Raw genomic sequence first — 23153 nt, 5'->3', positions numbered from 1 at the left:
AGTGTGTGCATGATATATGTTTTACCTTTAACCTTCGTTATATTTTATTTTTTTAATTCTCCATTTTGGTATTATTTTATAGCTAACTAGCCATTATGGTATACAATTTTGCAAAAAAAAATAGTAAATTTTATTTTTCATTAATACGAAAAATGGTTATTTGGGGCAATAAGAAAATGCATATATTCCATGCGTGTGTATAATCATAATTTATTTCGCAAAAGAAAGTTTCAAGTTGACCACTAAATTCGTTTATACCAAATAAAAATGCACATTTTTTAATAGTCTAAAATGATTTAAAAAAAAAAATAACAAAAAAAAATTAACACCCTATTTTCTTCATGAAGTTATGCTTAAAATGTGTATAGAATAGTAAAAAATATGTATGTGTGTGCAATAAGAAACGCCGAAGAGGGAGTGTGAAAAAGTTAAACGAATGTGTAGGTAATTTCGTATAGGATGTTATTTGAGTGGCACTTACAAATAAAGGTGTTGTTATAATTGGTTTTTTTTTCGTTAAACTTTTGAATATAAGTTTTAGGTATAGTTAATAAGGATTCTTCATATGGGGCATTATCATTTACTATTCCATGTATATACATTTTTGGATATATGATTAATAATCCTTGTTGATCTTTTAGATGATCTCGAATATATTTTTTTTTCTTATTATTATAAATGTCATTAAAACATGTATTTTTATTTTTTTTAGTTACAGGGCATATAATAGCTAGCTGTATATCTTGACTAGTTTTTGTATCAATAGTAACATTTATTTTATTTTCATTTATTACAATGTTGTCACAATTAGGATTTATATTACCATAGTTGCATATATTAGCATTAGAGAAGTCGAGCCCAATAACGTTTTTATTATTTTGAGTATTTTCGCTACTTGGATTGATCACGACATTTTTTGTCACCTGATTGTTCATATTATTTTTATTGACAAAAGGAAGTTGTAGCGTGACTTCTTTTTTAATATAAGACGGTAATTGGAATACATAATTTTTATCAGTAAGTTTAACATATCTGGTATATTGAGGAAATTTTAATTGTGGCATCAGCGTTTTTTCATACTCTGGGCTTGGTAGGGTAAAGTATATTATATTATTATTATATAGATTTATAGAATTTTTATTTGTATTCAAATCTGAAGTTTGTAATACATAATTATTTTTAAAATATAATTTTAATCTTAAGAAAAAATCTTCACCTAAATAACATTCTAATGTCATATCTAAAATAAAATATTTTTCTAAATCTTTTTTTATATATAATGTATATAATATATAATTGTTATATTCATATACTGATTCTATTTTATGTATTATATTAACTGGTTCTGAATCTCTATTAAATTTTATATAGAAGCATTTTCTTATATCATGTTTAGCACCATTATAAACCCCTAAAGTAAAATATCTATCATCACCGTCAACAATTAAATCATCATATAAAATTGTACATATATATTTATTTCCATTTTTAACAAATCCGGGATTCATGTGCTCTCTTTTTATATATAATAGCGCACAATATTTAACGGCGCCAGTATGTTTTAATATATATGTATAGGTATTATTTCCAGCAACATAATTGTATATTAATCTATAGCTATCTAAAGGAAATAGATTCCCTTTTTTATAATCTACATCCATACTTGTAGGTGCTTCTAATGGAATTGTATATATATTAGTATGCATATAATATATATAATGTGGTGGTTGTTTATTATTAGAAATAATTGATATATAATATCCTCTGATTTTTGAAATATCCCACATATAACTTTCGAGTCGTGCCAATCCTACCAAATAACATTCATAATCATATCCGTCTCTATATTTACATTTTAAGTATCTATTTAAATGCTCCTTTTCAGAGTAATAGAGGAATCCTATTTCATTTCCATTGATCTTAGGAACTAGTTTTGTGTATTTTAATTTAGGATCAACTCCTGTTACGAAGAAGGTGAATTTTTCCCTGCAATAAAAAATGAATTAAATAAGTCAAAAAAATATATCCAATATAGACACAATAAAATAAAGCACTATAGTAAAAAACAAATTAGACAAAAAAAAATATTAGTATAAAACTGATTTAAAGATTTCAATTACGTCCAATTAATTCCACCATTGGAACTGGCATTACATAAAATAAATTTGTTATATTCTCCGTATTGTTTTTTCTGTATATCTAGACCACATATAAGGATATATTTTTTTTCAAATATATCTAATTCGTTTATTGAATAATCTTGTAAACTTAAAGGATCTATTGACTTAAAATCGATTCCAATTTTTTGAGTTGTAAATGTTATTAAATCTGTAGAAGTTGCACTGTGGCATTCATATGGAGAGGAGATCAATGATTTACTGAAACAGTATATTATTACTAAGCTGTCATTACTTATAAAGCTATAAAAATATTCAATTTTTTTTTGTGTATGATTATTAAATAATTTTAATTTATCTTCCCATTTATTTTCTTTATTATATACAGATATATAAATATTGTTACTCATTGAAGTATTTGTAATTATTTTATCATTACACACTTGGACTATTTGTCCTTGGAAATTTAAATAGTGTTCTTTATGGCATTTACGAATATTCGAATCTTTTGATATCAGTTCACTATCTACTTTAAAATAAAAACAATTTGTTTTTATAATTAAAAATATACTCCAAAGAAAAAGAGTCCCAAAAATCGATAACCGAAACATTCTATTAAAAGCTTTCAATTTATGTGTCTATAATATATTAATGTGTATTTTTGTTTTATATTATTTTTCCAATATTATTATAGTTTTTTCTCGGATTTGTTCATACGCAAGTTTTTTTTCCTATCCTTATTTACTTGCATGAAAAAAAAACTTTAAGTTGCGTAAAAAAAATTAAATTATTTAAACAAAAAACTCTTAAAATATAAATGCACAAACATATTTATGTGTTTTTTTTCCTACACATTTTAGGTAGTTACATACCTATATATTTTTTTTGGCTAGCTATATTCCATAAAAAACTACGTTGTAATGCTTTTAAAAAAAATAAACTAATATTTTTTTCAGTTATTATCAATTTATGAAATAGGACAATAAAAAAAAACTCTATACATATATTTCCATGTATTTGTTCGTCAGATCATGTATATACATACACTTACAAAGACGGGGAAATGTAACTATTTTTTTTTTTTCCTATTTACAAGCTGATAATGACTGAAAAAATTATTATTATTTATATAAGCATGTATTTACATTGCACACGCTTGGGCATTAATTTATTTATACTTTATTTTTTTTAAATTGAACGTTGCAATTTTAAAGTTTTTTTTTATATATTAATGGCCTGACTTTGCAATGTGTACATAAGTAGTGCAGTCATTGCATAAAAACTATTTTTCGCGCATGTATGTGTTTTATCGATCAAAATAAATGATAAATAAAATGTCAGTACATAAAATAATAGTAGTAGTAATAAAACATTGTGATTTGTGATAACAATAATAAGTGAATAAAACAATGTTGCTAATAAAACTTGGGGATAATAATAATAGAAAATAGCTATATATTCCTGTAATTTCCTATTTCTTTTGTTCGTACATTTTCGCTAAACCTCCTTATCACATATTACCCTTAAAATGCCCATTATGGCAAATGGCAAACCTTATGAATAATATTTGGGCTTTCCTTTTATTTTTTTGTTTATAAGCGAGTTTCCATTTTTATTTTCGATAGTTCATAACTTATATATATATACAATAATGGCTACATTTAAAAAAAAATTATATTGAGAATGAGGGAAAAATATAGTTGTTTATCCTTTTAACACTTAAATATGTCGAAATATCCTCCATATTACAAAACTTTTCATATTTCATAGATCTTAAATTTTATGTTGTCTAGGGCTTAAATAATTTTTTAAAGAATTACAAAAAAAAATATAAATATGTACCAAACTTGAAATGGAATAAAAATGCATGACTAACTAAAAAAAAAAAAATTGTCTGAACAAGTCATAATATTTCTTCTTTTTTTTCTTTCAATATACACATTTTTTTTTAATAAGTATAATGTGTTAAGGAATTAATTTGTATTATGTGGTTAATTAATTTTATATTTTATTTATTTTTTTACTTTTTCTCTTTTTCTCTTTTTTTATTTTTTAACTATTTGCATATATATCGGGTGTAAATAAAATGTCTTCACGCGCCTTATTATAATAGTATGCTAAAAAAATAATAAATATATTTACAGTGCAACTTGTATTATATGTGTGTTTTTGTTTATAAAAAAATATTTTTGAATAATGATTATATCGTTTTGCTTTAAAAAAAAACGATTTCATTGTTAAGCTCATTTTTTTAGTTATATAAAATTATATATGTATATATATTTATATGTTTATGTGTTTATGTTTATTTATGTAAAGCTATGTGAAATATTACTTAAATAAACACACACCACTTGCAATAATTTGGTATTCCTTTAATTCATTCGTTTGTATACATATATATAAATATATGTTTTTTTTCACTCCTTATCTTTTAAAAAATAAAATATTAAAATGAATGAAACAAAACCAAATGTTGGTAAACATGGCAACGAACTGTTTATGAAAGATAGTATGAATAAAATTACAGAGGATGCTAGCTCCTTACCCAGGGAAAATTACATTCAAATGAATAAAGAAATAACAAATAGTGACACATTAAAAAATGAAAAATTTAACGAAGAAATACAAAAAAAAATAAAATCAAATGCTTCATTAAAGGAACAACCAAATATCCTAATACCCAATATTGACACATATGTCGATGTAAAAAACGATAATAATAATAATAATAATAATGCGAAAAATTCCAAACTAACAAATAAAGATACCAATATTAAAATGGATGCCATGCAAAATGAAAGGCTAGGAAATCGTATTCCTACTAATAATAGTAGTGATATCGTTAGTACCAAAATGCAGCATCTTCCCTCCAAAGCAGATACGCCAAATGAGAAAAATGAATACCCAATTAATAAAAAAGAACACAAACTTGATTGTATAGATTCAAAATGTAGAAACATAAATAGCAACCATGAATATATGAGTAACAAACACCCCGATACAAATGTGAAAGATAACCACACATATAGTAAACGAGAGCATGTGAATGGCAAATATGGATACATAAATACAAAGGATACTCGTGAAAATAGTAAGCATAATCCTATAAATAAGAAATTCAATCGTATAAATTTAAATATGAGAAACATAAACAAACAAGCAGATACAGAATGTAAAAAGGGATATGGTGATAAAATGAGAAATGGGGTAAAACATGCTAAATTCGAAAAAAAAACTGGTGCAATATTACATAAAAATAATAAAATTAAGTCTTCTGGTATATCGGGTATTGAATTAATAAGTAAAGATAATAAACTAAATAATAATGAGATAAAAAATAAAAAGAATCCATATGATGTATCAAATGAAAAGAAACTAAAAATATTAGAAAAACGTGTTAGATGTTTAAATACATATTATAATAGAAAAGATATGGGGAGTTGTAGTTTGAATAGTTCAGTACAATATAATGATGGACACATAAATGGAAATGAAAATAGTATTAAAAAAAATGTACTATTATTATTAACTCGTGATTTCAGAATAGCTGATAATTGGTCTATTATATATGCATATGATATGGCAAAAAAAAACAAATGTAATTTATTAGCATGTACATATATTAATAGAAAAGAAAAATTTACTGAAAGATATATAAATATAAAATTAAAAGTTTTAAAAAATTTAGAAGAAGGATTTAAAAAATTAAACATTCCATTTTATGTTATTCCAATATTTATGATAGACGAATTTATGGAATTTTTAAGAATTCATGAAATAAAAACAGTTGTCTGTGATTTCCATTCATTAGAATATCAAAAAAAATTTGTCGAAAATCTTGTACAAATGTCAAATAAAAAAAAAATAAAAGTTTTACAAGTAGATTCACATAATATTATACCATTATGGATAACATCAAAAATGGAGGAATCATCAATTCGAACTATAAAGCCCAAAATACAAACTCACTTATCTTCATTTTTAATAGAATATATAAAATTAGAGCGTTTTGATCAAACCATAAAATATCCAGAACCATTTGATATTGTAAGTTTATATAAAAAATTAACAGTTAATAATTCTTGCTCAGTTCTATCAAATTTTGTATGTACCGAAAAAAAAGCCAAAGAAATTTTGGAAAATTTTTGCAAAAATAAATTAGACAAATATAGTGTAAAGAGAAATGATCCTAATTACGATACGATTAATCTCCTTATTCCGTACATTAATTTGGGAATTATATCATCACAAAGGTAGATTATTTAAATATAATTTTTTTATAATCATTTTTTTTAGAATCCATTTCAGCAGTTTTAATTGCACTATTTTGATAAATTTTTATATTTTGTAATATATTTATATCATTCCCGCGATTTTTATTTTTTCAGGTGTATACTCGAAGTTAACAAATATGCTCTGCAATTTCCTTCTATTCATGCTTCAAGTGGAAAGGAATATTTTAATGACGATTTGTTAATCAAGAAAGAATTAGCAGACAATTTTTGTTACTATAATAAAAATTATGATAATTTTAATGGAGCCAAGGATTGGGCAAAAGAAAGTTTAAAAAAACACGAATTAGATAAAAGAAATCATTTATATGATTACGAAGATTTTAGAAGTGCTAGGACACATAATGACATTTGGAATTGTTGCCAATTGCAATTAGTAAATGAAGGCACAATTCACGAATTTTTAAGAATGTATTGGGCAAAAAAAATTCTGAACTGGTCAGAAAATTCTAGAACAGCATTAAAATGTGCAATTAAATTAACCAATGAATTTTCTATTGATGGAAAAACAGCTAATGCATATGTTTCCATCATGTCATCTATTATGGGTGTTCATGATCAAAGTTGGAATGAGAGAAGTATTTTTGGGAAAATTCGATATATGGATTATAATAGTTGTAAGCGTAATTTTGACATAAACTTATATATGTCAAAATACCCCAAAGGGAAAGAAAATGCCTTAATTGTTCAGAAAATTCCAACTATAACTTTTTCAAATTATATAAAAAAAAGAAAAAATAGCGAGCTGATATCTATCCAGGAAAATAAAAATGAAAAGGTTCAGAAGAAAAAGACTGCCATGGCGGGAGGGGACGATAAGGAGGTGAAAATTGATACGAAGTTAAACTGATGTGGATTTAAAATGAAAAAATAGTTGATGCTTTTAAATGTTACAATTTTCTCATAATATTTGAATTAAGAAAAAAAGAAAAAAGTATAAATATGTCAAAAAAATTTTAACATAAACATAATGATTCGATTAGAATCATGGCATATATAGATTCAATCTATATATAAGCTGATGAATAAATTGTCACAGAATACCAAAAAATATAATAAAATAAGTAGCAAAATGAACAAAATAAACGAAATGAAACAGAATGTATAGCATTTAATAATTTACAAATTTGACTATCCATTACATTATGCCCGAGTTATTTCAGTGAAATAACTATTTAACAAGCATATACATGTGCACATGTGGCTTAGTGGGTAAATACCAATATGAAGGTACTCGCTTTGCTCATGTGGATATTTGCGGGTTATCTATTAATGGATAGTGTTTACACAATACAAATAATTTAATGGGGTTTGAAAAATATTAATGCATATTGGGTAATAACATACAGGCTCCAAGTTGCTTGTAAATTTTGAAAATAACATGATATCTAGGAATAACTAATATGGGTGCAAATTGTGTGATAACAAAAAAAAAATTATAAGATGAGGAAATAATATATTGTATATTATGGATTACTAAGTATTATATGATTTATTTTAATCTAATTTTAAATGTTGAAACAAAATATTTTTTGCTACTTCTGCCTTTTTTTGTATATAAGCAGATCCATTGTATGCCCCAGATTTTGCGTTGAGTTTATTTAAAACGATATGTCTATTATTTATTTCTTCTTTTAGTGACATTAATTCTTCTTTTGTTAATTTTTTATAAATTTTATTTCTGTCTAAATTTAAAATATTTAAAGCCTCTTCAACATTCATATATGAATTATATTTCTCTTTTATTAAATTTGTATTATTCTTGTTTTTTATAATTTCTTTATATGCCTGTATTGAATTATGATGATTATGTAAAATGGTGAAATATATGAATTGATGAATAGGCAAACTATAAAATGTTATGCATGTTTATACATATATATGTATATATTTTTTTAAGTCATAGTTAGTATGCATGTATATATAATGATAACTACCATTACTATGCATATATGATTTAAATACTCATACAATAGGCAAAAAAACAAAATATATAGGAAACTAAATAATGGCTATTAAAAATACAAGCATGTAGTTGATATTTTTTTAATATACAAGATATTTATATGTACTAAATATAAATATATTACTATTTATAATGGCAACATAAATATTTGTATTGTATATTACCTGTATAAAGGCTTTCCCCAAAGCAGTAGAAGTTATAAAAACAAATTGAAAAATAAACTGACTTAGCGGCTTAAATGGTAACATTTTTAATTTTCTTAATTATTAAAAAAAACTCTAAATAAAAAAGAGAATTTTATTTTGGTCTTTAAAAAAAGTTAATATAAAAAATAATAATACCAAGTGACACATATAATTTACATGTTGCCATTATTTAAAACATTTTAATTAAAAGGAGAAAATATGATCATAAAACATTATAACAATTTTTATAAATTACATATATTATATAAATTTATTATTTGTTATGAATTACTAATTTTAAATCATCAAATTATGTTTTAAATTATTTCAGCGAAAAAATATAGGTGTTATTATTTTTTTTTTTTTTTGATGGCTATAATATTTTGAAATAAATTTGAAAAAAATATCACCGAAATTTGTTAGCATGTATAATATATTGTAATGTAGTTTCACGTCTTTTATTTATTTTCAATAATACGTCAGGCCTACATATGTATATATATATGTTTGTTTATTTTATAATTTTTTTTTTTCATTTTATAAACAAGTATGAAAAAATTAAGTGATGGTGAATTGATAATTTGGGAATAGGTTTTGTCATTCATTTTTTACACAATTGTTATGGGGAGACTTGGGTATTTGTTTTACAATTCGTTTATTTATTATTTTATTTACCCCTAAAAATAGTATATTTGAAAATGATAAAAACAACCAAATTGTTACTATTCAAGAATGTGTCGTCTACAAAATGTACATTTTTTTAAAAATCACAAAATAAAAACTAAGAATTTTTGTTTAATTTAACACCTGAATAAATATATATATATACCTTTTTTTTTTTTTTTATGTGCAATTACAGCAATAACACCTTATTTAGCTAAACCATTTCTTAACATAAATTTTTTGAATAGTGAAGATATTCCATTTTGGCTTAATTCTGAATATGTAATTTTTTATAAAAAAAAAAAATATATACAATTACATGAAATATATGGATATACTTTGTACTGAAAATGTAGATCGTTTTTTTTCACCTTTTTATTTATAAGTCTATAAAATAAAAAAACTTTCTTTAAAATTATCTTTAGATCAAAAAGGGGAATACAATTTTCAGTTCAAAAATTATTGCATATCCCGTTTATGTAGCTCAAACAATTCATAAATATAAACCACTAGACATTCCACAGGTGCATTTAAAAAAAACGCGCATAAAATATGTATGTGTAGTAAAGTAGGATAATTTTTTTTTTTTTTACAATTTTGGGAATAAAATAATACTGTCCTTTGTGTTTTCATTTATAGATTGGCATTTTTGGAAGGTCAAATGTGGGGAAATCGAGTTTAATAAATGCCCTGATGAACTATAGGGAAGTTGCTCAAGCATCTAAAACACCAGTAAATAATTGAAGGCGAAATAAAAAAAAAAATATAATGTGATAATAATAGTATTATTGTATTGCCGTTTGTTCATATTCTTTATCAGGGCCGAACGAGGCATTTATTTATTTACAACTTGTTAAATCACATATCCGTTGTAGATTTACCAGGATATGGTTTTGCAAAAGTTTCGAAAAACCTTAGAGATAATTGGTCAATACTTATAGAAGAATATTTAAATAAAGCAAAAAATTTAAAGAGAGCTTTATGCTTAATTGAATGTACAGAATTATTTACACCTTATGATTATGTTTTGTTGGACATGCTCATAATGAAAAATATTCCTTTTCAAATTATAGTTACAAAAATAGATAAACTAAAGGTATGAACTTAAATTTAGTTATTCCCTCTGATTATATTGTTTTTTCAAAAATATTATTAACTAACTTCATTTATTTTTTATACACATACTATATTTTATTATGTGCATTTATACTCCTACATATAGACTACTGATATATATGAACGTGTAATGTAAAGACTATATATATGTAGGAATGTACTAAATTGGATATGTTTTATTTATTTTTTGTTCGATTTAGGCTGAAGAATTACATCATGCAATGGTAAAAATTATTTCAATAATTGAAAATTATAAGAAAAAAGTAAAAGCGTTTAATGAAAATAAACATAAAAAAAATAATAGTTTTAAGAAGGAAAATTGTGAATTCAACATAAATGAATATTTATTCAACGTTTCAAGTTTAAAGCGTTTTGGAATTCAAGAGTTAAGAGCAAATTTAAGTTTAATAGCTTTAGATAATGCAAAAATAAAGCAGCGATAAAATAGAAACTTTCTTTTATATATGTTTAAGTAAAATATATTTTTCCATATGTTATTTCCTTATAAAATTGGAAAATATTTGCATACACTTTTTTAGGGGGTCATTTTATTATTTTATTTTTATTTTATTTTTTTTTTTATATCGAGCTAATTAAAAATATAGTTTTTTTTTGTTTAAAAAAAAAAATTATGGCCAGTCAATATGTTTATAATTTTTTTCAAATATAGTATTATCAGATTAGCTTGTATAAGCACAAAAGTAAAATAGGGGGTGATATATTAGAAACCCCTTTTCTTACGTTTTGTTTTTGTAGATCCTAAAATACACCTTTTTTCCAATAATACATTTGAATTAGAAGTCATATATGTTTTAATAATACATGTTATATTAATACCTTTATAAAAATATTTTAACAATTTTAAAAACGGTGTTAAAAATAAGAAAATAAAACAATGTATTTGAGCATTATTTAATCCGAATTAATTTATTTAATATAATTTTTATTATTGTTTTCCCCAAATCATTTTACAAATATAAGAATATTTAAACTAGTAATATTTATATAGATCCTATTATACAGTATACATTCGTATTAAAAATATAAAATCCACGTAACCGCCAAATAAATATCTATAATTATATAGGATTAGATAGTGCACACCTACTTATTCAGCATATGAATATAAACCTGTGCAAATATTATATTGTATGCATATATGCATGTACTTTTTAGTTATTTATCGAGCTCATAATATAAATTGCATGGATATATTCACCAAAAAAACAAGAAAAATAGCTTTCAAAAATCTTATTTTTTTTAATTTAAAATGTATAAACTTATTAACGAACATATATTTTAATAATTAATTTAGTAATTTTGTTAATAATTTTATTAATTTATTAAATTTATTTTCACATTTTAACCCTTTTAAAAAATAACATAATTTTATAATTTAAATAATTATATAAATTTTTCCTAAACATAATCTTTCGCAACTTTTCGCAATTTTCCAAATATATATAAAAGTAATAATATATTTTAATTATAATTTCATAAATATATATTCTAAATACCATATGAATATATTACACTTTTTTATTTCCCCCTTGATTTTATTGTGAACTAATAATATTTCTTAATGTATGTTTTTGTATGTATTTTCATATTTGTGCTGTTTCCAACGATATATCACCAATTTCAGCATAATTGCTAAGATTTGAGCATTGTCAATACATTATTTATATTTATATATACCATGCATACACATACTCTACATGTATATACCTTCTTTTGTTGTATAGAATGGATGAAGAACAAAGACATATAAAGCTTTCCAAGAAGCATGCAACCCCTGTTGTATTAGTTGTTGGCGATCCTGGAAGGGTTGACAAAATAAAAGTATTATGTGATTCATATGTAGATTTAGCATATAATAGGGAATACAAAAGTGTTGAATGCCATTATAAAGGACAGAAATTTTTATGTGTAAGTCATGGCGTAGGTTCCTCTGGGTGCGCTATATGTTTTGAAGAATTAATTAATATCGGAGCAAAAGTTATTATCCGTGCTGGGTCTTGTGGATCATTACAACCAGAATCAATAAAAAGAGGAGATTTATGTGTATGTAATGCTGCTGTAAGGGAAGATCGAGTTACACATATGATGATACATTCTGATTTCCCAGCAGTTGCAGACTATGAAGTTTATAGTACATTATTAAAATGTGCTGAAGAATTAAATGTTAAGGTACATAATGGAATTAGTTTATCATCTGATTTATATTACCCACATAGTATTATCCCAACAAGATTATTAGATTACTCAAAGGCTAATGTAGCTGTTGTTGAAATGGAATTATCAACTTTAATGGTAATGGGAACTTTAAAAAAAGTAAAAACTGGAGGTATATTTATTGTCGATGGGTGCCCATTAAAATGGGATGAAGGGGATTTTGACAATGTTTTAGCTGCTGATAGATTGGAAAATATGATAAAAATAAGTTTAGAAGCTTGTGCTAAATTATCAAAAAAATATTAAATATTATTATTTAAAATTTAGACATAAATAAGGAAAAGATTTATACCATTACATGTGTAATGTATAAAAGTAAAGGGAGTATGTGCATGCATATATGTATTATTTGTATATACATAATTGATTTGCGCATTCCATATAATCATAACCGATTTATGAATAATTATTATAAATATGAGAAAAACAATATATGTAACAAAGGACGCCATAAAAAAATATGCGCACATCGATTTGAGAGTAACATCGGTATATTTGTATTCATGCTCATATATGTATATATAAATATACAGGGAATATTTGCATGTTTCAAAAAAAAACGATGAAAAGTGAAATATATATATATGTATATATTTTACTCGTATTAATTAATATTTATGTTTTGTTAAATTTTTTTTCATAATTTTTTTTTATTCATGCATTAAAAATAAGAAATCGTTAATTTTTAATAAAATCTAAACGTATTTCTGTATAATGCACATACTAATTAAACAACTTAATTAAAGAATTAGATAAAAAATAACACTTTTACAACCGAAAAAATGCAAATTAGCCAAAATGACTTTATTTAAGCACTAGTCTTTAAAAAAAAAATATATTGCATAAATGCGATCGAATAAAGTAACTGCATTCAAACTAAAACAAAGAATGTTAATTTTTGCTCAACGAATATAGCTCATTTATGAAATCCGCCTAAAAAGTAAAAATAAAGAAGCGGATGAATAATAATGTATAAACAACTTAAGAAATGTCTGTATTTATTGTCCACTTACAATTGTAATATGACTAAGCAAATTTGATCTTTTGGAAAACAATTCATACAAAACTTCAGAAGAATAAAAAGGTATTTGCCTGTGAAAAAAAAAATAAAAAAACAATTTAAATATATGGGATATGAATACAATATTATATATGAATATAATTGTAGATATGTATATGTACCCAAGGAAATCGTAAAAAATAGCATTTCCTGCCAATAGAGCATTTGTTTTTTTGTGAAGATTTAAGATAATAGATTGGATAAAAATATCAGGTTTTAAATCCGAGTTTATATTTAAAGCGAGGTTTGGAAATATATATTTTTTTACAATTTTAAAAATTTGTTTAAAAAAAATAAAAGCTTTATTATTTAATGGATGAAATATATGGATAGAACCATCATTTGAAATAGATAATGCTGAATTAGAATGTTTATTTTCATGTAATTCATTTATAAATTTAAGAATTCTTCTATTAAAGTTAAAATAATTATAAATATATAGATTGTCTATATCTTGTTTATTTTTATGACCAAATATAAAAAAATTATTGTATACATCCATAGCAATAATGCATATATTCGAATTATAAATAATATAATGACATGTTAAAATATTTAAATTATTATTATAAAAATTTTTTGATATAGATATTATACGTCTACTATCATACTGTTCCTCATAATTATACATATTTATAAATATTCCTTTATATAAATCTGAAATTATAATAAAATTTCGAACAATTTTAATATCACTAATATAAAAATTATTATCTAAAAAAGCCCCTTTAATAAAATCATTATTTTGTATTTCATGAATGTATATTTTTGAATTGATACAATGTAATAAACTAGAATATAAATGATTGTCATCATTACATTTATTTTCATTTTTATCACTATTCCAATTTATTTCAAATTTATTTAATAGTTCATCATTTGAAATATTTTTATATTTTTTTTTATTTGTTTCTGAATAAAAATAAAATGGTAATATATGTGTAACAGAGCTATTATATGTTTTTTTCATATATATTATTAATTTTGCATTATCAATTTTGTTTTTAATTTTTTTTTCATCATTTTTATCTATAGAATCTAAATTCGTATATTCTTTTTTATTTATAAACAAACTTTCAATAGGTGCATTTGCATCATATAATGTAAATATATTGCTAAAATCTAAAATATATATATTTCCTTGTGTTTCTATCCGTTCATTAATATTTAAACTAGTACTTATATATATATATTCTGTATTATTTAATTGCCCAAAGGATATAGAATGTATTTGTTCGCTATGTTCAAAAATAAAATATCCATAAATATGTTTACTATTTTCGTGAAATAATAACAATTTATAATATTTTGATTTTGTTTTTATTGATTGAATTAATTTGTTATTTTTTCTTTTTTTATTTTCATCATTTAAGTTATTTGTTGTTTCAATATCATCATCTATAAAACTTTTAATTAAATGTGTGTATTGATTATTAATACAATCACTTAATAGAGGGTTTGGCATACATATAGCATCTTCATTTTCGTATAAATTATTATTTTTTAATTCATCTTTTTGAAAATTTAATCTTTTTTTTAAATTTTTTTTTAGATTATAATATTCATCATATTTAATCCGAACTACTAAACAAATAACTTTTCCAAATGTAACTGTGTGTTTACACGAAGTATTATTTTTATTTTTTTTTTTTAAAATATAATAATTTTGAGAAACAGCAAACTTAGATATATATGGATATGAAATAAACAATTTTGAAATAAAGTTATCATTAAATTTGAGATTAATTAAATTTGAACGTTTGAAAAAAATCAGAGAATTGTTATTATCAATATAAACATTTTTTTTATTTAAATATAAGTTATTTGAAAATGACCCAAATGTATTCATATTATTTATTTTGTTTTCATGTGGACCTATCATTTCGATTGAGTTATATTTTTCAGTCCCTATATTGAATATATTAAAATTATTGTTAGAAAAAGATAAAAATAAATTTTTTTCTATTTTCTTTACACCTTTAACATTGTGTGAATAACTAACATAATTATTATTATATTCAAAACTATTTTCCAATTTATTCGGTTCATTATTTTTATCATTATTATATGTGTGTTTTTCTACAGAATTATTATAAAATGTAGTATTGTTCATTTGAGTTGTATCTAAATTGTGAATAAATAACTTGCCTTTATAACTCGAAAAGAATAAAATTGGGAAATTAGTATCATAATTCTTTAAAACATTTTGATAAAAATATATTTTCTGATGCTCATCATTTAATTCGTTTATTTTTAATTTTATAAGATCTATATATGGATAAACAACAATACATTTTTTAAAATTTGAATTATTATTTTGTCTTTTTTTACTTAAATTATTATGATCATTTTTGCAAACATATATATAATAGCCATTATTATTTGGATCAAAATGTCTAGATGTGAAAACAATTTTATTTAAGTTTAAATTATTAAAAAAATGAATATTACTAGGAATCGGCTTGATATAATTGTGAATAAATATTTTTAATTTTAAGTTTCTAAAAAATTTAGAACATGAAAAAGATTTATATATTATAATAGGCCTTCCGGTCAAAAATATAATTAACAAATAATATTTTTCTAATTTAAAAAATAGAATATTTATAATTTCTTCTTTTTTGTATAAGTTTAAAAATTTTGTTTGTTCTTCGGTATCTATTTGTTCTGATTTCATTTTGTTTTTTTTCATCTTGTTCTTATATATATATTTAGGAACATGTAACAAACAATTACTTTCAAATATAATTTTTTTATTTTCAAAATCATAAATATTGAAGCTGTTATTTATATTATTTAGAAAGCATAAAAATTGTTTATTATTCTTTTCAATTGTAGATATACATTGACTATTGTTTATTTGATTATTCAGAATAAGAAAGTTGTCTGGGGTTGTTTGTTTTTTTTGTATAAATTTTAAAAGCATGGAACATGGTTGTGTGTTTAATATTTTGGATATTTCATGGGAATATTTGTAAAATATATTTTCTATATCTACAAATTTAACAATATTTACAATATTAACAGATTCTTCATTATGATCATGTAATAAACAATGTAAAACACATAAATTAAATATTGAAATAATTTGTTCAATCTGATTTAATATTAAATTAAGAATGTTATCATTAATATTATATATTAAACATTCATGAAAATTGTTTAAAATAATTAAATAATGTTTTATTAATTTACATGATATTATATTTTTTTGATCATCTAATATAATTTTTTTTAATAAAATACATGTATTATTATAATAAAATATATTTATTTCATTTTGACAAGTTTGTATTAATATTCTATTATACTTTAATAATGATATACATTTTTCATTTAGATTTAAGGATGTTTTATGTTTATTCCATTTATTATTATTATTATTAATTAAGCAAAAATTCCAAAACCTTTTTGTTAAAATATATTTTATGCTATCAATTTCGTGTATTATAGAATTGGAATTACAATTATAATTTTCTTCTTTTTCTCTTAAAATATGAGTAATATATATTTTTTTTACATAATTATCCACATCTTTAATACTAAAATATATTAAGGGAAAGTTTTTAAAAAAATTCAAACAATCGTGTATTGAATTGATATTATTGACCGAAATGGCACCTTTATTTTCCTCAATGGCGTATTCCCCATCCTTTTTTAAAACATAGATCACATTTTCATAGTTATCAATATCGATACTAGAAGTTAAATTATTTTCAAGTTTATCCTTTTCACATTTTTCCACAGATGCATTTCTATTATCGCTTTCATTTATTTTGGATATTCTTTCTAAGCATTCGCGTAATAACAGATTTCTTTTAAATTTATTAGCTTCATAATGTTCATAATATTTATTTGAATTTTTATTTTTTAAAATTGACAAATTTGCTAAGCATAATAGTATTCCTTCCCTATCACTAGAAAATGAGTTAATATTTTCATTTCCATTTTTTTCTAAATTGATAAGAATATATTTAAAATTATAATAAAGTTTTTCATTTAATTCATTTTTATTTATTTCATTTTCAGATATACAAACACTATCTATATTAAAAGATTTAAAAGATATAATAGTTTTTATTATAGATGGTATTTGAAAATATATTTTTTCCAACATGCTATTTTGTTTACATCCAAAAAGACACATATATGTACTTTTATAAATAGGACAAGAATCATAACTCAATTTAGATATGTCTATTAAAGTTCCTTTACATTGTATATTATCAATTATATGTATCTCTTTTTTTTTTTTTAAATTGATTTGTTGTATATTCTGATTATTGTTTGCTTTATTTTTTTTATTTTTATTCTTTTTCAAAATAAATAGAGGGGATGAATATTCAATTAATCCATTGGTATTTATTCTAGAATATTTATTTTCTAAAATTTTAATTTTTTTTTTATATTTCTTAAATAAAAAATTATATTTACTATTGTTAAATTCTTTTGTGTATTCATTTATGTTTGTGTTTTTATTTAAATAATTAAGTAGATGAAATAAAAAAATATTATTCTTTTTATATGAATGTGATTTTTTCATTTTATTATTTTTTTTTATTTCATTTTGTTCACATATTTTATTATTTAAATTATTTTTAATCAATTTTTTTTCATTTTTCTTGTCTATTTCTTTAGTGTTACTATTAACATCGTCGATTATATATTTGTTTTTTTTTTCTACAATAAAATCTGAATTAATTCTTTTTCTTTTTCTTATTTTTTGATCATTTATTCCTTTTGATAATAAATCAGAAGAATTTTCTATTTTATTTTCTTCATTTCTATTTTGTGTTGTTTTATATATTTCTCTATTTTTCAAATTTTTTAATTTTTTTGTATAATCATTTAAAAAATTAACATTTCCACATAATTTTATTAATTGTATATTAGATAATCCGCATAATCCATTATAGCAACAAAAAAAATAAAAATTTTGATTTATGGAAAAAAAACAAGTGTAACTTAAATATGATTTAAAATTATATATTTTATTCCATGTAATTAAATTAATCAAATCATTTATATCTTTTGATATCGTTCCTTCAATTATAGATTTTTTATTTAAAATAAAAATTTTATTTTTTTCTATATACATATTTGATATTTTAAAGGTTATATTGAAATATGTATAATCATAGAATAAACAATTATTTTTTATTAATTGAAAAGTATTATTCATATAGCATGATTTATTAAAAAAATAAATAACTTTTTTATAATTTTCTAAATTTAAGATATATACATAATCGTAGCATAAACATATAACTAGTTTTCCAATTCTTTGAATATCAATTGTGTCGTTTGGAAAACCTTTTATTACTTGTATTATATCAAATTTGTTTTTCCCAATTTTTATTATCAATAGTTTGAGATTTAATTCCTCCAGTTTGGTGTGCCCGATATTTATCTGAAAAATGCGAAATGAAAAATGTGAAATGAAAAATATGAAATGAAAAATATGAAATAAAAAATGAAAATAAGAAAGTGAACGTGTAAAAGGGGAATCAGACTTACCGGGGAAGTTTGAACGAACACGTTGACATGATCAGTATAGAAAAATATTTTTTTTATAAAAATAAAGTGTTTATATACTTCTCCTAAATTAACAAGATTGATGCTTTCGGTTTGTAAATAACTGGAAAAGTATGTTGTGTCAATATTTAAAGTATTTGGATCTTGAAATGTATTGTTATTTTTTTTGATTTGATTTTTTCTATTTTTTGTTGTGTAAAAAATGGTATAAATAGTTTTAAAATCACAAGAAAAAGAAATATTAAATTCACAAAAGTTGTTATTTTTTTTTTTTGATTTAATTTTTTTTTTAAAGTTTAAATAATAACAATTTAAAATATTTTGTATATTAGCAAACTCACTATCCAATAAATTATTGTCTATATTTTTATTTTCGTTAAAAATAATTGAATCATAATTATTTATATTTTGATTATTATTTTCATGATTTGATGATAATAAGTTTGTATTTTTAAGCAAACTTTTAATTTTATGTTTTCCACTATTATTGTTAAATATATTTTTACTAGCGATATTTATTTTATTATTATATATTTTTTTTTTTTTAATATAAAATTGGTTATTTTTATCAAGAAATATAAGTTTTTTTCGAATTCCTTGTTTAAAAATTTTATGTTTATTATTCTTCTCGATTTTTATTTTTTGTTTGTGATTATTTTCATTTATTTTCTCATAAATATGTGTGTAATTTATTGAAATTGGAAAAGAATAAAAAAGAGATTGAAATCTAACATCTTTGATAAAATGGTGTTTTAAAACGGGAACAAGGGTATTTAAACTTCTTTCATATTTATAAATAATAAAATGTAAATTTTTATAAATTAATAAAATTCCACTAATGCATTTATTTTTATTTTTAAAAATATTTTTTAAAACAACAAGTTTAAGAACTGGCCCATTTAATTTTGTATCATAAATTAAATAACATTTTGTATTGTTATATTTATAAATATATAAATCTTTATTTTTTATAACAACTAATTCTACACTTTTTTCATTTAACAAATTACAACATTCGCAATGATCTACCTCACTCGAATTTCTAACTTCTTCTATTTTTATTTCAATCATATTTCCTTTTCATATCTTATCATATAAATGTATGCAAAGATATTCCCAAATATTCATATATATATATGTGTATTGGGAAACGTCTGGTTAATTTCCTTTAGCTAATTTATGTATATACGGATCGGCACATACTTATGTATATTTCATATAAGTATTGTTTGATTAAGGAAAATAAAGTAATTAAAATAATTTCACTCTTGAATTATATTAATAAAATTTATTATTATTATTTTTTAGTAAAAAAAATTACATTTTTTTGTATATATCAGTAGGTTATGCTTTTTACTTGGGGCATGTTTATGCCATATATAACTTTATTATCAAAAAAAAAATAATAATAATCATAATAATAATATTAATAATAATAACAATAGCATTATATATAGATAAATAATTATATTTTTAATTTAAAAGGCCACTGAATTTTTATATCATTTAGTTAATTGTTATATGCTAAAAAAAAGGCGAAACCTAAAAATATTATGAAAATAAAAAAAATATTTTTTTTAATAGTTACTATACTGTGGATTATGCGAATTTATTGAACAGTTTAAAGGAAATTTTTTTAAGTATACATATAATATACTAAATAAATAGAGATGTGCACATTGTGGAAGTTATAGATATATTATATATGTACATGTATATCTTAAAATAAATATGTTTATTTTCTTTAATTTCATGGATATATTTGTTTAACCATTTTTTTTCATCATTTTTTCATCAGGTTTTGTTGTTTATCTGTTATTATGATTTTAATAAAATTATTATATATACACAACTATTATCAATTCAAATTGTAATGGAAAATTTTAATTTCTCGATTCTTTCCCTTTTTTGGGTTATTTGAAGTATGAAAATAAAGTGTGTTTAAAACACTTTTTCCGGTATGAATTAATTCCTATTTAATTTGACAAAAAATCGTAAAAAAGAAAATTTATAATTATAAAAACATATTTGACAGATATTAAATATTTCGTAAATTTATATCCCATCCTTTTTATCTGTATCGAAAAGCATATAAATATTTTTTTATAATTTAAAAAAAAATATTATATACATTTTTTATGCATACAACAAACCATCTGGAAACTTTTTGACTCCAACTGCACAAATGGAAATCTTTTATTTGCACTAAACGTGTAGATAACATACACATATAATTGTAATATTATTATGCATAATATATTTACAATTATATGTACATATTTATGTGCATAAAATATAAAATTGCCTTGATTCGTGTGTATGCAGAATTTTTTTGTATTTTTTTTCTAAAATCCTTTTAAAAATTTGTTTTTTTTTGTGTATATTTTTATATATTTTTTTTTTAAAATGGCTACTAACCATAATACAGCAATGTTTAGCAGTGATCTGCAAACATTCATTGTTACAAAATATGACCCCTTATTAACAATTGTGAAAGAATTAAATGACAAATTACAAAATTCGGAAAAAGGTAACGAGGAAAATATTAAAAAAAGAGGGAGCATATATATATATGGTATGCACACATATACATGTATTTCTTTGTTTTGTTTTTCACATTCAGATAAATACAGACTAGAGAAAAGGATAATAAAATTAGAAAAACAAATGGTAATTCTACTAAACAAATTAGAAGTAGCCGACATAGCATTTGACAATAATGATATACCAGAAAAAAAAACACAAAAAATAAATTACCAAATTGAAAATGAAGAAAATTTGTTAGCTCCATGGCTTTTTTCCTGTCAATTAGGAACACCTTTATCTTCTTTACAAGTACTTCTTGAATTTTCTGTACAAACTACAATAGAATTAAATGTAAAATTATGGAAAAGAGAAGAAGATATGTGGGTTAATTTTTTAGAAACTATATCAACAAAATCAAAAAACTATTTACCAGAAACGTTGAATTTGTTAGATTTAAGAAAGTCAACAAGAAAATGTTTATTAAATTTATGTACAAATGAAAACCTAATTGTATTACGAAATGTCCCAGGAAAAGCACAAGCTGTATATAATACAACAACCATGACATTAGTAGCAATTTTAGCATCAGCTATATACGAAGCATGGAAACGAATTGAATTAACAGATCCTATTTCTCTAGGGAGAATAGTACTTGTATTAGATGGTATGGAAATATATATTTATTGTTTTTTTTTTTTTCTTTATATTTTTATTATTTAATAAAATAAGTTTACTATTATAACTTATATTTTATGCACCATTTAATTTGTATAAATTTAACAAAACCTTGTGTGCAATTTAAATATATTCTATACCTTTTTTGCACCGTTTTTTTTAGGGGAAGACGTTGGGTCTCGATTAAGAGCAGGAAATAAAAAATTAAAAATCGAACCATTAAATTAATCATATTCATTTCAATCAAAATTAATATAAAAAATAAAATAACACTCTATATATATTATACGAGTTTAAAATTGATTATGTGAGAAACAAAATAAAGAAATGTAAAACATAACAAAAAAAAAATCATTAATTTTCATGTAGTTATTATAATTCCTGCACAAGCAATGTGAAATAGCGTGTATATATGCATATTCATATATATATGTATTAACATGTGCATGTTGTTTTGAGGTATATCATTATATGGAATAAGATTGTTTCAATATTCCTAGATATATGAATCTTATATATGATTAAATGAGAAACAACAGAGTAATAAAACAATCATTATGTGGTCATTTGCACATGAGAAATTTGTTTATATTTTTTTTCGTCATTTTATATTTTATTTATTTGTTTTTTCCATTATACACATACATGTGTGTGTGTATTGATTTGTTATTACCGAAATAAATTTTTATTTAATTTTCTCTTTTATATTATCGCATAATTGATTTATATTATAGCGTTTTAAATAATGTATTATATGCATTTATTTTTATAAAAACATGC

General features: G+C 21.9%; 7 protein-coding genes across 7 annotated transcripts; 4 read left to right on the top strand and 3 right to left on the bottom strand.

Moving 5' to 3' along the window:
- Positions 1–428: 428 nt before the first annotated feature.
- Positions 429–2728, bottom strand: PBANKA_1113400 (6-cysteine protein; the record flags this gene model as incomplete). The annotated part of the gene is made up of 2 exons (XM_034565667.1): positions 429–1986; positions 2121–2728. 2 exons carry the CDS (start codon positions 2726–2728, stop codon positions 429–431), a joined length of 2166 nt encoding a protein of 721 aa, XP_034422341.1.
- A 1843-nt stretch (positions 2729–4571) lies between these two features.
- On the top strand, positions 4572–7262 carry PBANKA_1113300 (deoxyribodipyrimidine photo-lyase, putative; the record flags this gene model as incomplete). Its single annotated transcript, XM_034565666.1, has 2 exons — positions 4572–6373; positions 6509–7262. 2 exons carry the CDS (start codon positions 4572–4574, stop codon positions 7260–7262), a joined length of 2556 nt encoding a protein of 851 aa, XP_034422340.1.
- A 647-nt stretch (positions 7263–7909) lies between these two features.
- PBANKA_1113200 (mitochondrial import inner membrane translocase subunit TIM16, putative) lies at positions 7910–8626 on the bottom strand (the record flags this gene model as incomplete). Its single annotated transcript, XM_034565665.1, has 2 exons — positions 7910–8200; positions 8543–8626. 2 exons carry the CDS (start codon positions 8624–8626, stop codon positions 7910–7912), a joined length of 375 nt encoding a protein of 124 aa, XP_034422339.1.
- A 635-nt stretch (positions 8627–9261) lies between these two features.
- PBANKA_1113100 (GTP-binding protein, putative) lies at positions 9262–10785 on the top strand (the record flags this gene model as incomplete). Its single annotated transcript, XM_034565664.1, has 6 exons — positions 9262–9313; positions 9423–9508; positions 9652–9750; positions 9866–9958; positions 10047–10322; positions 10543–10785. 6 exons carry the CDS (start codon positions 9262–9264, stop codon positions 10783–10785), a joined length of 849 nt encoding a protein of 282 aa, XP_034422338.1.
- Positions 10786–12088: 1303 nt separating this feature from the next.
- PBANKA_1113000 (purine nucleoside phosphorylase, putative) lies at positions 12089–12823 on the top strand (the record flags this gene model as incomplete). Its single annotated transcript, XM_034565662.1, has 1 exon — positions 12089–12823. One exon carries the CDS (start codon positions 12089–12091, stop codon positions 12821–12823), a length of 735 nt encoding a protein of 244 aa, XP_034422337.1.
- Positions 12824–13468: 645 nt separating this feature from the next.
- On the bottom strand, positions 13469–20243 carry PBANKA_1112900 (conserved Plasmodium protein, unknown function; the record flags this gene model as incomplete). The annotated part of the gene is made up of 4 exons (XM_034565661.1): positions 13469–13510; positions 13591–13669; positions 13760–19047; positions 19155–20243. The coding sequence occupies 4 exons, from the start codon at positions 20241–20243 to the stop codon at positions 13469–13471; spliced, it is 6498 nt and encodes a 2165-aa protein (XP_034422336.1).
- Positions 20244–21578: 1335 nt separating this feature from the next.
- Positions 21579–22601, top strand: PBANKA_1112800 (conserved protein, unknown function; the record flags this gene model as incomplete). Its single annotated transcript, XM_034565660.1, has 3 exons — positions 21579–21702; positions 21796–22362; positions 22537–22601. 3 exons carry the CDS (start codon positions 21579–21581, stop codon positions 22599–22601), a joined length of 756 nt encoding a protein of 251 aa, XP_034422335.1.
- Between the last annotated feature and the right edge of the window lie 552 nt (positions 22602–23153).

This window comes from Plasmodium berghei (genome assembly GCF_900002375.2).
Source record: "Plasmodium berghei ANKA genome assembly, chromosome: 11".
NCBI classification, from domain to species: Eukaryota; Apicomplexa; class Aconoidasida; order Haemosporida; family Plasmodiidae; genus Plasmodium; species Plasmodium berghei.
The sequence above is the reverse complement of the archived record's forward strand: the minus strand, read 5'-3'. Positions and strand labels throughout refer to the sequence as shown.